This window comes from Bos javanicus, chromosome 22 (genome assembly GCF_032452875.1).
Source record: "Bos javanicus breed banteng chromosome 22, ARS-OSU_banteng_1.0, whole genome shotgun sequence".
In the NCBI taxonomy this organism is placed as follows: Eukaryota; Metazoa; Chordata; class Mammalia; order Artiodactyla; family Bovidae; genus Bos; species Bos javanicus.
In genome coordinates this window covers 25,075,844-25,094,568 of record NC_083889.1, presented here as the reverse complement: position 1 = coordinate 25,094,568, position 18,725 = coordinate 25,075,844, and the positions used below count along the sequence as shown (strand labels likewise).

General features: G+C 37.1%; 1 protein-coding gene across 1 annotated transcript in view; it reads left to right on the top strand.

Annotated features, from left to right (window-relative positions):
* Nucleotides 1-18,725, top strand: part of CNTN6 (contactin 6) — a 319,039-nt gene that overhangs the window by 194,681 nt on the left and 105,633 nt on the right. Inside the window, exons 6-7 of the mRNA XM_061396383.1 lie at nt 9,899-10,102; nt 11,728-11,830. Coding sequence (XP_061252367.1) covers nt 9,899-10,102; nt 11,728-11,830 — 307 coding nt within the window. The remainder of the gene's footprint in view (nt 1-9,898; nt 10,103-11,727; nt 11,831-18,725) is intronic.

Sequence of the window (18,725 nt, the reverse complement as noted above, 5' to 3'; positions counted from 1 at the left end):
TTTGTTTTTGCTGCTTCTAAATATATCACAATGGTGAAGGTAGGTCAAATTGGCAGTGGCAACATTCCTTGTGAATGTTGCTTGAGTGGGTAAAATTTTTAGGTAAATATGCCCAACAGTTTCCTGTTGGCATAATAATAGTGATAATAACCATCATTATTGAACTTCTACCATATATTCACTCAAGGAATATTTATTATGTACTTACTAAGGGCCACTCATTTTACTGAGGTTTAGGGATATGGTGGAGAACAAAGCAACAAAGTCCTTCACTCCATGAATCTTACAGTAAAAATTATAATAGAAAATATAAGTATGGCCAACGATGATAAAAGCGTGGGAGAAAAATAAAGAGCATAGGGAGTGAATGGGTGTTGCTGATGTCTTCTACTAAGAGACCAAAGAAGCCTTCACTGACATTTGAGAAAAGAACTAGAGGAATGAGTGAGACACTGAGAAAAGCAGTTTGGGGAGTAGGAGCAGCACGCACAAAGGTCCTGGGTAGGACTGTGTCCCACATGATGGAAGAACAGGAATGAGGCGTGTGTGGCTGAAGAAAGCTGAGCAAACAGGAGGGTAGATAAAGATGTAGGGACTACTCTCAAGATGTTTTGCAGCCTTTGGATTTTCCTTTGAGTGAAATTAAAATGCACTACATGATAGTGAGCATACAACCACTTACAAAGTGATTACAGTGATTCAGGTTAGAGTTAATAGTGACTCAAGCCAGGATGAGAGCAGTGGGCAGGTGGAAAGTAGCCATATTCAGGATAAATTTAGAGCGTATAGCGGCAATAACTTCCTGAAAGATTAAATGTAGATTTTAAGATAAAGACATGTGTAAAAGATAACTCCAAACTGAGCAGTTGGAAGAATGAAGTTCCATGTACAGGGATAAGGTCAATAAAGGGGGAGCAGGTTTTGGGGTGAGGGAAATCAGGGATTTGTTTTAAGACGTGTTAACTTACAAATGTCTAACTTCAGACCAAAAACTTCCAATAGGCAGCTGAACTGATATGTGTAGGCAGAAAGTTCTGGTCTGAAGAACTAAATTTGGAAGTCATCTTATGTAAATAGTATTTAACACCACACAGTTGGAAATGTATGAGTACCTACTATACACTGGGAGTTTGGGTTTCCCTGGTGATTCAGACAGTAAAGAATCCGCCTGCAATACAAGTGACCCAGGTTTGATCCCTGGGTCATGAAGATTCCCTGGAGAAGGAATAGCTACCCTGTCCAGTATTCTTGCCTTGAGAATTCCATGGGGAGAGAAGCCTGGAAGGCTTACAGGCCCTGAGGTCACATAGAGTTGGACACGACTGAGTGATTAATAATTTCACTTTCATACACTGAGAGCTCAGCTCAGCCTTTGGTATACCCCAGCTCATGTAATACTTTCAAGAAAAATTTCTCCAGTTTAAAATAGAGCAACTGTGTTAAAGAGGTTAGTGCTAACTTGGCCAAGATTGTGTGTCTGGAATTCAAAGGATTGTATCTAAATATCACTGCAGTTTTTCCCCTGCCTAATTTTGTCTGGCATAATCTGACCACAGTTCAGTTCAGTTCACTCAGTCGTGTCTGACTCTTTGCGACCCCAAGAATCGCAGCATGCCAGGCTTCCCTGTCCATCACCGACTCCCAGAATTTACTCAAACGCATTTCCACTGAGTCAGTGATGTCATCCAGCCATCTCATCCTCTGTCGTCCCCTTCTCCTTCTGCCTTCAATCTTTCCCAGCATCAGGGTCTTTTCAAATGAGTCAGTTCTTCGCATCAGGTGGCCAAATACAGCCTATTACCACTTATTTAACCCAGCGTTTCTCAATATTGGTACTATTGACAACTTAGGACAAGATATTTCTTTTCACAAGGCTTATCCTGTGCATTGTTAAGATATTAATGGCATCCTTGGCCTGTACCCACTTGATGTGAGTAGCACTCACTCTCCACTTGTAAGAATGAGAAAATGGCTCTGCTGCTGCTGCTGCTAAGTCGCTTCAGTTGTGTCCGACTCTTGCGACCCCAGAGATGACAGCCCACCAGGCTCCCCGTCCCTGGGATTCTCCAGGCAAGAATACTGGAGTGGGTTGCCATTTCCTTCTCCAATGCATGAAAGTGAAAAGTGAAAGTGAAGTCGCTCAGTCATGTCCAACTCTTAGCGACCCCATGGACTGCAGCCTGCCAGGCTCCTCTGCCCATGGGATTTTCCAGGCAAGAGTACTGGAGTGGGGTGCCATTGCCTCCTTTCGAAAATGGCTCTAGACACTGACAAATATCCCTAGATGATCAAACTCACCTCTGGTGGAGATCCACTGGTATTGCCCAGGTCTTACGTTCACTATTTTAAGCTCACCCATGGAGGATGGAAACTGAGGAGGAAACAAGTCTAGTCCTTCTGTATTTTGCCCCATGACTCACCGTGGCTTCCTTAGAATTGGAGCATACCTTGAAATTTATTCAGAAGTTGCCTGGGTTTTCATTCCTTCTTCAGGAAGGATTTACCAGTACCAAAGCTGTCCTAGGATTCATTGGAAGCTAGTAACCATAGGAACTCAGAGGGCCTTTACTTAGTGGCTGTCTGTCCTGGAGAAGAAAATGGCAATCCACTCCAATACTCTTGCCTGGGAAATCTCATGGACAGAGGACCCTGGCAGGCTACAGTCCATGGAATCACAAAAGAGTTGGACATGACTGAGCAACTAAACATTAACAACAAATCCTAGAAACTCAGAGGGCCTTTACTTAGTGGTTGTTTGTAGGGCACAAAGGCAATCATCTCCATGATTCCAAACAGGAGGTGTTGTAAATCTAAAGGCATCTAATAAAGTCTAGGTGGTCAAGCAGTAATTGTGGAACAAATGGGAACTCAACTAGGAGTGATTATAAAGGTGTCGGGCCAGTTTTCTGGCTTGCATCATAAACTTGCTCAGCACCAATATCAATGACTTCAACCCAGAAAAGAAATTATTCTTCTTGGATTAGGTCTTTACCACTGAGCTAGCATAACCATGATTTACCACCTAAGAGCCAGTCACATTTAACCCTGGAGCACTACACAAGGTTTGCAGTAAAGTACACTCATATCGGAATATTCCAAAGGGGGGATTTATCCACTAAATCTGAGCACTGTGCTTCAGATTCTTTATTCTGCTCATTTATTTTCTACCTCAAGAAACATGCTACCAATTTTGAGACCCTTTCTATAGCGCCAGTAGAAGTTCTCAGTGTCGGTGTTTATTTTTACGGGTTTCTTTCCCATGAGATGCTTCCCCTCTAATAAAAATTACATCCCATATAATGGGTATACTTGCATGTATCTTTGTGTTTGTATTTTCAATATCAGAGTACAAGATATAGGGCTATAAAAGATGTCAAAACATAATCAGGCTCTGGGGAAAATAGGATTTTTTGTATGCTTGGCAGAGCAGCCGATAGTATTCAATTGCTTACTGCAGATCTTCCATTTCTAATAATAATAAAATTATAGAGGATGGTGTCAGTGTGAAACTACAGACAATGGCTCAGTGAAGACCAATTATCCTTCAGTTCTAATGTTCATGCTGAATCATCACAGGGAAAATACATCACAATCATTAATAACAGATAAATGTCATAGATGGTGGAGAAAATATTTAAAAATTCAGCGATTTCAACTTAAGTGGCTCATGAATTATACATTTAATTAAGAAAAGCCAAATGGGAAGGATTTTAAACTTCCAATTTGCAAGGTATTTTTCTTCTTTCCCCATTAAAAAATATACAAATTAAGCACAGCAGTGGCTGATGATGGGAAAAAAAAAAAGATAAAGGCCCCCATTGCAGGCTGGCTGTTTGGATGAATGGGAAAAGGCAGCCAGTGGGGAGAAGGCAGCAGGGCAGGATGAAAAATAATGGTGACAGGAAGGGCTTGCAACTTTGCACCTTCACTAGTTCCCAGAAGGGTGCAAAAGGACACCTGGAGTCTAGTCTCAGAGCTACTGTCGTCTTCCTTTCTGCTTATTTGCCCGTAAACTGAGGGGGTTGGGCTGGAAGAAATTTCAGGTCCCTACCATTCCAGACATGCCATGAATCTGTGAGTCGAGGAACACACTCTTCTACTTCCTACACACCACCTGAAGGGAACTATACAAGGTGACCACCATTCTATCAAGCCTTCCCCAGTGTGATCTCCCAGAGAAGACTGAATTTTACCAGCAATGATTTTCAAAGCAGAATTTCCTCACTACCAACACCCGCTGGGAATCTGTTATCAATGCAAATTTTCTGGGCCCTCCTCAGACCTAATGATTGAGAAACTCATTAGTTTATGGTTTTCCAAGTCCTCCAGGTGATAGTGATACACATTGAAGTTTTAAAATCTCTGCTCTAGAGAGACCTTCATAGAGAGGAGAATTACTAACTACAGGTTTTGCAAGTGTGTTCTCTTCCCTGTTAATAGTAGCTATAAGCTTGTTGGAGTAATTTTGAATAGCAGGTTAATCATTTATTCTACAAGATTCTGAGGAATTCTAACCCATGATGGGCAATATGATAGGGGAGGGAATGTGAAGAACAACTGGCCTAGATGTGAGAGGGCTCAGATATGCAGGGAGCTGGGATTTTGGAAGTCTGATGGCAAGAAAGAAGGATTAGACATTAGAAGGACAAAGGTTCAAGTTCTATCCCTTTGTACATGTTCACAGTATAATTTGGGGAAATTACATTTATACCCCTAGCTCCAGTATCCTTCCTATAGGGAAGGATATGTAGTAGCAGGCATATTTGCAATAGCCAATTAACCTCACAAAACAAACTGTAGGAATGATGAAACAAGTATGAAACAAGTGCTTCTGTTTTTTCAAAATTATTCCTTATGTCATCTTCCTTATTTCTGAACACATTCTTCAAGTAGCTTCTAAATATCCCACTACTGAAGAAGGATACACTACATGTAGGAACAGATTAGAAAGCTTTAGTAGTAAGGTAAAAATGAATTCCCCTAGGGAGAGGTGAAAATTATAGTCTCTGGCCCCAAGATTATAGGGTAAAAGTATACAAAGATTTCCTGAGCACCAGTGGCAATGTGTAATTTCTGTTGAGCGAAAGGAGTTGCTTTGGATTTCAGAGGGCTAGAACTTATTCCTCTTCCCACAGAGGCATCGATGAAAGATACCTAAGCTGAACAGAGCCCTGGGAATTTGCTCAAGATTTGTCTTTATTTCACAGAAGGTTCGAAAGATGGAGTCACTGACAACAGGGAAACCTGAACTACATTTTTTCCCTCCTCTTTATACTGAAAAAAATTTTACTATCTAGGTGGCTCTCCAGTTTCAAACAAAACCCTTTGAGCATCTCTCTGGTGAAGACAGAGCAACAGGCTTAGAAGTGAAGTAGCAAAGGACATCAGCAAAAAAAACTCAGACACAAGAGCCTATATGAAATGATACAAGACTCTAGTAAGGACTTGCCAAGAAAAAAACACACACACACACACACACACAAAGATTCAATACCTGGGAATGGGACAAGAATGTCAAAACATATTTTAAAAAGAAGCGAATTTTATTTATGCATAGTTGACCTTAAGGGCTTCCCTGGTGTCTCAGACAGTAAACTAAAAGCATAGACTCAGAAAACTCGAAGGAATGTTGAGAGTGGAGTAAACCATTCATAGAGACATGGGTTTAGCTTCCTATCCACTGCAAAAATAAACTTGTTTTGCAACACCTCAAGCAATTCTCATCCATTCTCTACTCGATCATCTCTAATGATTGAAAACTCATTATCTCCAAAGTCTTCTGCTGGTATAGCTCTAAAGTTTGGACTGATCTTCACTGTATCTTAATGTAGTCAAACAGCATACTATAATGTCCACAAGTCCTACTTTTGCCTTCTGGACATCAATGGAGAGAACTTTTTTTTTTTTTAACCCTTTGTGAATGTCATAGCCATTTGACCTATGAAAACAACTCAGTTATTTTTCTCCATTTCTGCCCTCCAGGGTCAAAATCTAAGTTCTTACCACTTTCTTTGGTATTAACTTCTGGACTTGGCTACATTTTGGCTATCTATCTCAATATACTTGAGATTTCAGTTCCCTCTCAATAATGGGTACTCTGAACATAGTATTACAATTCAACTGCAAGATATTTGTAGGCTGTTGAAAATACAGATTCCATGGTACTTCACTCAGATGTTAATAAAACAAATTGCTAGGGTAGGATTAGCTATCTGCACTTTAACAAGTTTCCTAATGTGCTCTGAATAAAGCATAATACTCCAGTCTGACTAGTTCAGAGTAAGAATAAAGAACATTAAAAGAATAATACTGTCCATCTTTTTTTTTTTTTAATAAATGATAACCCATTCTTGTCTTTAGTTTTCCTGGCACATTATTCATCCTGTTGTTTATTTTTCCCATTTGCACAATTACATAATAATTAAATATTCAAATATGGCAGGCACAAATTACATAGAGAAGTCTTCTGTGTTTCTTTCCCTTCTCTTGAGAAAGCCACTGTATACATGCCTAAATTTTTAAATTTAAAAATTTGCAGAAACACACACACACATAAGTTCTCATACATGTAAATGCATAATTTTTATGAGATCATACTAAACATTTTTATTTACAATATACTTTTCATGTAATAACATGTCTTAGATTGTTTTTCTTCTTGAACACTAATTTTATAGGCTTAATGACACTTTGTGAATTTTTATATTTCATGCTTAAGTGGCATTTTTGTTGCTGTTCATCCTCTTTGTTATATATTTCTGTCACATCTTCTTCATTCCTGAGAATGATACCAGAGTTCTGGCTATTTAGATGAATTTATTCTTACTGAAATAATTTATGAATTGTCAGAATTTAATACATTGCAAATACAATATATAATTTAATACACAAGTGATTTAATTTAGTCTGTTTTTTGTAAACTCATTATTTTCTTCTGTCTCCTTTCTATCTTCTTTTCTTTCATTCTTTAAAAAGAATCTGGTTCCCTAAGTATATTGTTAATGTGTTATCTGGTTTTTTTTTCCTAGTTTGAAAGGGATGATAAAGATGCCAAAATTCACACATTTCCACTTTCTCAAGCACCTTCCCAGGTGGCTTAGTGAGTAAAGAATCCACCTGCAATGCAGGAAATACAGGAGACTTAAGAGACCTGGGTTTGGGTCTTCCCTGGGTTGGGAAGACCTCCAGGGAAGATCCCCTGGAGGAGGTCATGACAACCCACTCCAGTATTCTTGCCTGGAGAGTCCCACGGACAGAGGAGCCTGGCAGGTTATAGTTTATAAGTCACAAAGATTAAAACACGATTTAATCTTTAAGGTCAGACACGATTAAAACAATAGAGCGCACATGCATTTTCTCAAGAGCTTTTGTATATGGATCAGATTTAAGGTCAAAATAGCTTTCAATTCATATTGTTTCATCATCCCTCTAGAGAATTTTAAATCAGTTCTATTCGTGAAGAATGTTTCAGGTTGTCTGCTTCTATCTGAAGAGGACTGCTAGAACATTATAGAAATAATTAGCTTTCAATTTTTTCTTTTTTGTCTCTGCCGTGTCTTGCTTCTGCACTAGTTTAACATAAGTACGGATGACAAACATGAACTGTGACCTCTGTCTGGACAAGAGGCTCCCAGGTGCTTTAACTGTTCTCCTGTGACTGTGATTTCCAAATGTGTGATGTCCATGTTCATCTACAATTGAAGACATTTTAACCATCATTAGTATATTTCCCCTTTTCACCCCAGCACCTGTATCTTCCACATGTTTGGGGAAGGGGTCATTTTTGAGCCAGTTAAGTTCTTCCACTTTCCTTGACATAAGTTCATTTGTATCTAGTTTTCACAATACATACAATTTCTTAACCTTATTAGTACCACACTTACAAAACCTTAATACATGAGACTATTTTCTTTTGCTCAACGATGCATGCTGGCTAAGTGACTTCAGTCATTTCTGATTCTTTGTGACCCCATGGACTGTGGCCCGCCAGCCTCCTCTGCCCAGGGGATCTTCCCGACTCAGGGATCGAACCCTCATCTCTGGCATCTCCTGCATTGGAAGACAGATTCTTTACCACTAGTGCCAGCTGCAACCCCCTTGCTCGACGATATCTAGATAAAATTTAAAAAATGACAACATAGTTTTCTCAGAGATGTACACCAATGCTAACTCTCATATATTGCAGATAGAGATATCAACTAGTGTAACTGGAAAATTCTTTTGTAGTTGTTTTTTTTTTATTTTTAATTAAGTAAAACATACATCTACCCTATAGTTCACGTCTAGGGACTTAACAAAGAAAAGTGAAAATGTCCACAGGCAGTCTTAAAAAATAATGTTTATATAAGCCTAATGCATTGGATTGGCCAAAAATGTCATTGCGGTCTTTCCATAACATCGTATGGAAAAACCCAAACTAACTTTTTGGCCAACCCAATATAATGGTCCTCAAATGGAAACAATTCTAATAATCTTCAACAGGAAAGCAGCCAAACACATTGTGGTATATTCATAAAAATGGAATTCCATTCAGCAAGAGAAAGAAAAGAAGTACTGATAGTCACAACTACATAGGGGACATTAAGATACATTAAACAAACCAGACACAAAGCAGTACATTGGGAGTTGGAGGCTGATATGCACACACTGCTATATTTAAAATAGATAATCAACAAGGACCTGCTATATAGTACAGGTAACTCTGTTCAATACTCTGAAATAACAAGAATAGCTACATGTATAACTGAATCATTCTACTGTACACCTGCAACTAACACAACATTGTTAAGCAACTAGATTCCAATATAAAAGTTCAAAAAGAAGTGCATTCTGTTTGATTCTGCTTTTATGAAATTCAATAACCTATGATGATAGAACTCTGGTAGTTGTTACAACAGTAGAGGTTGACAAATAAGGACATAATAGAATTTCTAAAGATGAGAATGTTCCATAATTTATTTTAGGCTGGTGATTTCATAGTGCTTAGATTGTTACAATTAACTGAACTGAACACTTAGGATTTGTGCATTTTATAGCATGATAATTATATCAGTTATATATGCCTCTATATATTTATATTCATATTTATATATAAGATTTCCAGAGGTTGATTGATGTTCAGCAAAAATGATGTGTTCTCTTTCATCTTCACATTTTTGTTCTCTGAGCAAGGTTTGTTAATCTGTTGCCTGGATAGCTCCCATTCATCCTACTAGATTGAGCATGGATTTCTTTTCAGAAGACTTTTCTGACCACAGATCATTCTAAGCTCCTCATCTGGGTTCCAATGCTTCTGCCAAAGCACATATCAGCCCACACTGAGATTATCCACACTAGTTGTAATCAGTTTACTAGGTGAAGTTTTATAAGGCACAGGTTTTGCTTTGATGTGTTCTAAGTCCAAAAATGGTCACAAAAGAGATGTTCAGAAATTGTGTAATAATTGAATGAATGATTCCAAGTGGTAGGGTCCCTGAACTTACACCTTGAAGTAAAATTTTTAGCAAACACCCCTAAACATGATTAATATGAGCATCCTTCTTATTGCATATTGAGAAGCACAGCTTTAATATGAGCACTGATGTAGAAATTCAGTGTACATTTTTAGCCCATAATATTTTATACCATATAGCTTTCCTTAATAAGTTCATCTACTTGTTCCCTTGACATCTCACCATCACATCTTTAATTACACAAAGCCAGTGATGGACAGGAAAACCATATTATCCAAATTGGGAAATACTGAATTAAAAAGAAATGAAACAATTACATCAGGATGACAGGCACAAACTGGACAAAGAGGGGCACAGTTGTATTCTATTTATGGAGAAGTAGGGCACAGAACTTTCAGATAAGAATGAATACAGTAAGGATAATACTTATTTTATTCTGTTTCCAGATTTATCTTATGCATGGACTTTCAATGATAATCCCTTATATGTTCAAGAGGACAACAGACGGTTTGTATCACAAGAGACAGGGAACTTGTACATTGCCAAAGTGGAGCCATCAGATGTTGGCAACTACACTTGCTTCATAACAAACAAAGAAGCCCAGAGAAGTGTTCAAGGACCACCCACTCCATTAGTACAGCGCACTGATGGTAAGATGATGAGTTATCTTAGGGATAAATTTTGTCTGTGAATTTTGAAACTTGGGGATATCTGTAGAACTTTCTGCTTTCCTCTGTTTCAGTGGAGCCATAATATCTAGGAGTTGAGGTTTAATTCACAAATATGATGAAAAATCACATATTGTCAAAAATAATAGAAAACTATATAATTAATCCACATGGTATAGTACAGATGATTCTGAGAATGCTATGCCACTTCCTCTCTGGATCTGAAACAGATCCTTTCTTCGTTTAAGAAATATTTTATTAAAAAAGAAACAATGTTTGAGAGAGTAGTTATGTGTGTGTGAATGTGTGAATGCTGACAAAATGATTCATTCACCTAATATAGTTTTGATGAACATATGATACAGCTTTTCTTTAACACCACTTTCTTTTCCGTATTTGTCTCTTTTGTTCACCCTTTTATTTCCTAGTTGGCAAGGCAGGAAAACAATTCACATCCAAGGAAAGTAAATCAAGTCAACATTAATAATGAGCATTCCAAAGAAAAATGAAACACAAAATTCATACTAATTATATTTCTCCAAGAAACATAATTTAGATTGGTCTCTGATGATTTTGGAGTTTAGTCAAGCCATAGCTGGTACAAGATTTAGAGCTAGAAAACCTAAGAAAGTCATCAAAGTAGAAGAATCCTCTAGTTGATTCTTTAATTAAATATTCACAGTGGTAAATGTAAAGATGGAAATATCTGTTGATGCGTTTTCTGATCAGATTCTGGACTTGTAATACGTCTATAGAGTTTTTCTCCTCTCTAAGTTCAAGAAAAGCAGGAATATAATTTAATGATGGCTAACAGAATCATGGAATTAGCTCCATACAGGGAGTTCTTATGACAGAGCTTTTATAATCACTAACTATTCAAATATATTTGCATGGTCTTAATTTAGAATTCATCAACCACTGGACTTATTCTTAAGTCCAATTTCTCCCCTTCAGTGAGTGCTCTGTTCATGATCACAAGAGCTCCTAAGCCAGTAATATGCATAGAAACTATCATATTGGCCTTTTTCCTCCCTATCTACCTACTTTCTTAACTTCTCTTCTTAATTCCTTCATTATTCCATCTCCTCTATTCTTTTCAATACATTTATGGTAAAAATATACAAAAGCATCATACATAATACTAAAAAAAATCTCTTCTAAAAGTAGTCACTCAAGAAATATCACATGTCAAGGAAATAGAAAAAATAAAATTTACCAATTTATTTGAATGAAGTAGTACTCTGTCTTTTCAACCACAGCCTCTTCGAATGTTTAGAATGATTAAGTTCTAAAAAAGGAAGTATTTTTATTTTATAAAAGAATTTATTTTATTTTTAAGATGCTCTTGTGGAATACAGGGAAATTTGGAATGCATTTATTCTGATATTTTGGTATTATATCTTAGGTATTTCTTTTTTAGGGGAGAGAGGAATGAACTAATTTTTTTAAACAGCATCATGAAGTGATGCTCTCCATCATTCACCATCAGTATAGAAAAATATTGTTAACTAAAGAACAGAATAATCACATTTTGATAACTAAAGCATTTGCTTCATAGAAAATCTCTGTTCTTTAGAAATGCTGCTAGCTCTTTTGGTATTTAACAGGTGTGATGGGGGAATATGAACCGAAGATTGAAGTGCGTTTTCCTGAAACTATTCAAGCTGCAAAGGATTCATCTGTAAAACTGGAATGCTTTGCCCTTGGAAAGTAAGGTTGTTTTTTCTTTTTCTAATTGTTTTAATTAATACAAACAAACAAATATTTTGGTATTCAAATGTTGCCCTATAGGTAAATCAGCAAACATTTTAAAAGCTGGGCAAAAGGGGAACTTTCTGATTGGACTTTAAATAAACATGTCTAATATTAATGCTCTAAAAATGATTGGGGAGATGATTCTGCCAAATGGGCCAATATTTACTCTAGTTTAAGCACAGTGTAAGCCACTTAGGCAGCACATGGCAAAGTGATAAGTGAGCTTGCATAAGATGGCAAGCAGGTCACTAAATTTTTGATGTATCCTTTACTCTATTTTCTTGTACATCCAGAAATATATTACCTGGAGTGTCTCCTTGCTTAATTAATCAACAACTCTTGTAAATGAAAAACCTGCACAGCTAGTTTCCAAAATAAGGCAAATTAAAGGCCATTGTTCATAGTGGATAATTAGAATTGAGCCAAACCTGTCCTGGTAGGGGAAGCATTTTGCTTTACTACTCAGATAAGTGTTTATAAGCAATAAGTTTGGAAAGCTTTAAATCCAGCTACATATATATTTTTTTTTTCATGGAATGTTCAGAACTGCATTTTAGCAATATTAAAACTTCATTTTGACACCCATAAACACCAGTAACCAAGTAACAAAGTGATAAAATTCCACTTTAAAATATTAAAATATATATGAATTATCTGGGGGATAGCTAAATTGAAATTCAATAGATTTGGTGTGCTATCTGATTTCTTCATTTCCAACAAACTCCTAGGTAATAGTGATTCTTCTTGCCTATAGAATATACTTTGAATAGTAAGAGACTTTACTCTCAACACCACTTTTAAGTGCTTCCTATAAATCCAGAATCTATTCCTCATGTGGGCCTCATATTCAGAAATAATGATTTACATTCAAAACTATGGGAAACATCCTTAAAAGTCTTCATCCTATCATTAAGCAAATATGCCAAGCAATCCAAATAATGTTTGTTCGTTTCTGTGTGCATGCTCAGTGGTGTCCGACTCTTTCCAGCACTAAGGAGTGTAGACTGCCAGGCTTCTCTGTCCATGGAATTTGCCAGCAAGAATACTGGAACAAGTTGCCATTTCCTCCTCCAGCGGATCTTCCACACCCAGGGATGGAACCAATATCTTCTACATTTCCTGGATTGCAGATGGGATTCTTCACCACTGAGCCAGAGGGGAAGCCCAATCCAAATAATGCTGGTTACTAAATATTTTGTAATCAGCATTATTTGGCTCTGTTTCCCTAGTGGCTGAGTGGTAAAGAATCTGCCTGCAATGCAAGAGCAGCAGGAGATATGGGTTCAATCCCTGGACTGGGAAGATCCACTGGAAGAGGAAATTGCAACCCACTCCACTATTCTTGCCTAGAGAATCCTGTGGACAGAGGAGCCTGGCAGGCTACAGTCCACAGGGTCGCAAAGAATCAGAATTGACTGTCAGTTCAGTTGCTCAGTTGTGTCTGAGTCTTTGCGAGACCACCGACGGAAGCATGCCGGGATTCCTTGTCCCATCACCAACTTCGGGAGCTTGCTCAAACTGATGTCCATTGAGTCGGTGATGCCATCCAACCATCTCATCCTCTGTTGTTTCCTTCTCCTCCTGCCTTCAATCTTTTCCAGCATCAGGGTCTTTTCCAATGAGTCCGTTCTTCGCATCAGGTGGCCAAAGTATTGGAATTTCAGCTTCAGCATCAGTCCTTCCAATGAATATTCAGGATATCCTCTAGGATAACTGGTTTGGTCTCCTTACACTTCAAGAGACTCTCAAGAGTCTTCTCCAAAAACACAGAGTGCAAAAGCATCAGTTCTTCAGTGTTCACCTTTCTTCATGGTTGAACATCCATACACGACTACTAGAAAAACCATAGCTTTGACTAGATGGACCTCTGTTGGGAAAGTAGCGTCTCTGCTTCTTAATGTGCTGTCTAGGTTGGTCATAGCTTTTCTCCCAAGGAGCAAGCATCTTTTGATTTCAAGGTTGCAGTCACCATCTGCAGTGATTTTGGAGCCCCCCAAAATGAAGTCTGCCTCTGTTTCCATTGTTTCCCCATCTGTTTGCCATGAAATGATGGGACCAGTTGCCATGATCTTCATTTTTGAGTGTTGAATTTTAAGCCAGATTTTTCACTCTCCTCTTTTACTTTCATCAAGAGGCTCTTTAGTTCTTCTTCACTTTTTGCCATAAGGATGGTGTCATCTGCATGTCTGAGGTTATTGATATTTCTCCCAGCAATCTTGATTTCAGCTTGAGCTTCATCCAACCCCCCAGTATTTTGCATCATGTTCTCTGCATTAAAAATTAAATAAGCAGGGTGACAATATACAGTCTTAATGTACTCCTTTCCAAATTTGAAACCAGTCCATTGTTCCATGTCGAGTTCTAACTGTTTCTTTTTGACCTGCATACAGAATTCTCAAGAGCAAGGAAGGTGGTCTGGTATTCCCATCTCTATAAGAATTTTCCACAGTTTGTTGTGATCCACACAGTCAAAAGCTTAGTGTAGTCAATAAAGCAGAAGTAGATGTTTTTCTGGAATTCTCTTGCTTTTTCTATGATCCAATGGATGTTGGCAATTTGATCTCTGGTTCCTCTGCCTTTTCTAAATCTAGCTTGAATACCTGGAAATTCTCAGCTCATGGACTGTTGAATTTTACACATCTGGCCCCATAGTATTTGTTCAATAAATAATTATAGATTGTTTAAATTATTTTAAGAGACTGACAATTGGGAGTTTTGTCAGTTTTTGTTTATTTGCCTTGAAAGATATGATGAACTTTCACCATTTTCAAGCTTTCTCAGAAATTAAAGTATATAAAACACCATAAAATAACAGCAAAATACTTTGAAAATTTGTTGATTTATTTATAAAAGAAAACCAATGAAAAATAGTATCTGAAAAGAATATTAATAGTTTATTCTATCATGTTTAGCATCAGGAAATATAGATTACTGTAATTTAAAAAATACTCACATAATTAATAAATGAAAAAGATTGATGCTAGTTCTCAAGAATCTCATGTAAATAAATTTCATGTGCTAATCATTTATAGCTAAGAATTTATATGATATGCCTAATCCTCTTAGTTGTGCAGGGTACCTCATATTTTTATTATATTTGAGGAAGATGATGAGGATCAAAGGATATAAGTAACTGGTTCAACTTCATGCTTTTGATAAGAAAGAAAGGACACTTAAAATTTAGTCTCACCTGATTTTAAATTCTGAACTTAGAAACTTTTGAGTAAATGGTTAAGATAACTGCTCTCCAAGTTAGAGGAGGCAGATTGAACTCTCAATTTTCTCAAGAGTTGTCTAACAATCGGCAAGCATCCTTCTTAACTGTTATGAATTTCCATATCCTCATGCAAAAAAGATTAAAATGATATCTATCTCCTGTATTGTTTTGAAGATTACAGTGTAAAGATATGTAAAAATATGGCAAATATGATGTACAAAATAAAAATCCCTCAATGATAAAGTGTATGTTCATTGTTAAGTTTGTATATAAAAGAGCTGATGCACATGAAATAAAATTAAGGAAGAATGGGAAAATGATGAGAATTGCTTCACTGTACCTCTTAGAAAATCATCAAGGAAATAATTGATTTAGTGGAGTATGTCCCATAACATTTTATCTGACAAAGTTAATCATTGTTGAGATTATATTTATCAAAGCTATTGTTAAAATGGAATTGAAATGCCTCAGTGTTAAAATGGAAAGTCTGAAGCATCCACAAGGACATAATGATAGTGTTAAAACGTTCTGCGTAAGAAACATGTATTCTGTGTAACTGAAGTGCAGACATAGTTTTCATTTCTTCAGATGAACAGAATGTAGATGAAAATCCTTTATATATTTGGAAAATATTATGCAAATGTTAGCTGCTGCTGCTGCTAAGTCGCTTCAGTCGTGTCCGACTCTGTGCGACCCCAGAGACGGCAGCCCACCAGGCTCCCCCGTCCCTGGGATTCTCCAGGCAAGAACACTGGAGTGGGTTGCCATTGCCTTCTCCAGTGCATGAAAGTGAAGTCGCTCAGTCCTGTCCAACTCCTAGCGACCCCATGGACTGCAGCCTACCAGGCTCCTCCGTCCGTGGGATTTGCCAGGCAAGAGTGCTGGAGTGGGTTGCCATTGCCTTCTCCTGAAAATGTTAGCTTCTAACAAAAAAGACTTTTTACTGCCTGTGCCCTCTGCAGTGGACATTTACCAAATACTCTACTGACTTTTCTGAATTTGCAGCATTAACATACACACACACAATGCACTCCCTAGAAAATTAATTAATTGATAAACATAATTAACAATCTGAAAAGAGCAAAATCAACCCCACTTTTAAATGATAAATATCTATTTGCAGGTCTATTGCCAAGTGTTTTACAAACTATTGAATGATAATTATAAATCATGTTCTCTGACAACTCTTTATAAAAATATTGCATGCAATACTTGATTTTGTTATATTTTTTTCAAACCAATATGTTCCAAACAATGTTGGGACTGCTTTGCACAAATCCTTTTAAATCTCCTCATTCACCTTCTGAGGTACAACACTTCTCTGTAGTAAGTTGGATACACCCCAAACTGAAAAAGCTAATTGGTTCAGTGAGGAATAAAATCAAGAGTTCTTTCTCTTATCAACAATGTTTTTTGTTTTTAATTTTATTTTATTTAACTTTACAATATTGTATTGGTTTTGCCATACATCAACATGAATCCGCCACAGGTATACACGTGTTCCCCATCCTGAACCCTCCTCCCTCCTCCCTCCTCCCTCCCCGTACCATCCCTCTGGGTCATCCCAGTGCACCAGCCCCAAGCATCCAGTATCGTGCATCAAACCTGGACTGGCGACTCATTTCATATATGATATTATACATACTTCAATGCCATTCTCCCAAATCATCCCACCCTCTCCCTCTCCCACAGAGTCCAAAAGACTGTTCTATACATCAATGTTTCTAAACACTTTTGCTAACTAATTACTGACTACTGTTTATGCTATAAATTATACATTCATTAAACTAAGGTTTATATATTTTAGTTAATGAGAAAGGAGTTGAAGTAGAGGGGGGGGTAAGGAAATTAGTAGGTGAATAAGAAAGAGGAACACACACACACACACACACAAAATAACATAAGTCATTCCCACATCATATTCACCATTTTTTTTAAAGGACTTTAAACAGTTCCTGAAATACAGACTGGTTTTCATGAAATATTTGTGGAAATATTTCCTAAGTAGCTAGGAAATAATTCCCTTTATCCTGGGAATATTCCTTCTCTTGAATGGGCAGATTATTTTGGAATTTATCTTGCTAATTGGCCTCTGAGCTTCCTAGGTCTGTGGTTTGGTAACTGTCACTAATTTTGGAAAATTTCCAGTCATTCTTACTTCAAATATTTATTCTGTTCATTTCTCTCTTTGGTCTCCTTCTGGTGTTCCCATTAGACATCTGTTTCACCATTTGTAGTTCCCCCAGTTCCTGGATATTCCATTCTTTCTTTCTTTCTCTTCACATTTTAATTTGGGATTTTTCCATTGACATTTCTTCTCATTCACTTACTCTTTCCTCATGCTCAGTCTACTGGTAAACCTATCAAAGACATTCTCATTTACATTACAGTGTTTTTATATCTATCTCTTCCTTTTGATCCTTTCTTAGAATTTCTTTTGTTTTCCTGCTACATCAATCCTCTGTTCTTTCATGCTGTCTGCTTTTTCCATTAGAGCCCTTAACATATTAATTTTAATAGTTTCAAATTTCCAATGTGATAATTTAAAAATATTTGCCGTATTTGAGTTTGGTTCCACTGTTTGCTTTTCTCGGCAGAATGTACATTTTAATTGGCCTTTTATATATTTTTGTTGTTGTTAAAAACCTAGTAGGATGTAATAGGTAAAAGTAAGTGATTTTACTCTGGATTTTAGTGTAAACTTCTATGTTTATCTGGCAAGGAGTTAGGCTGTGTTTACTGTTTGCCATAGCTGTGGTTTCAGAGGCTGAAACTCCCTCTTGTTTTTCTTTCTGTTTTCCGTTATCTTCAGGTTTCTCTAGAGACTCTCTTAATTAGAGATTGAGGTCTGCAGTTTCTTTACCTATAACCCCTAGCTATTTATTCAGAAGACCTATTGATATATGAATGTCCGTGTTAGCTAAGTTTAAAATCTCAATAATTTATGGATCTGTTTCTGTTGACTGTTTTTGCTTTTAATCATGATTCCTATTTTTTTTATGCTTTTCAGGCTATCTAATAATTTAATTTAATTAGAGATATAATAAATATTATGTTGTTAAAAGCTGGATTGTTGTGTATTTTTTCAAGTATTGGATTTTATTGATAGGAATTAAGTTGTAGTGAATCTGCTTGACCTTTCTGTAGCTTATTTTTAAACTTCCTTGAGTATGGAGTAGATGTTAGTCTAAGGCTAGTTTATTTCTAAGATGTTTCTTCCTATCAAATGCTCTAAATGTTTACTATCTCTCTTCTCTAGCATGTTAGAACTCTAACATCTTTTAGCCCTGTTTGTGCTCTGAAAATTATTCTTTGCCCAGCCTCATTTCTCATTCTTATGCAGATTTCTGGAACACTTTCTTTTTCTAGTCCCATTGTCTCTGATACTCTGCTCTGCAATCCCAGCCACTTCAGGCACCTTGTGTCTCCTAACTCAGTGATGAATGTAGTCTTGTCTTATTTATGCTTGCTTCTTCATTCAGTGTTCTGGAAAGTGCCTGGAGGTAAAAACCTGGGATATCCATGGCTTACTTCGTACATTTCCCATCCTTTAGGGATCATAGTTTTATGCTGCCCATTGTTACTTCCCTGGAATCAGGTTTGTTTCCCATTATATTTGTCCAGTTTTCGAAT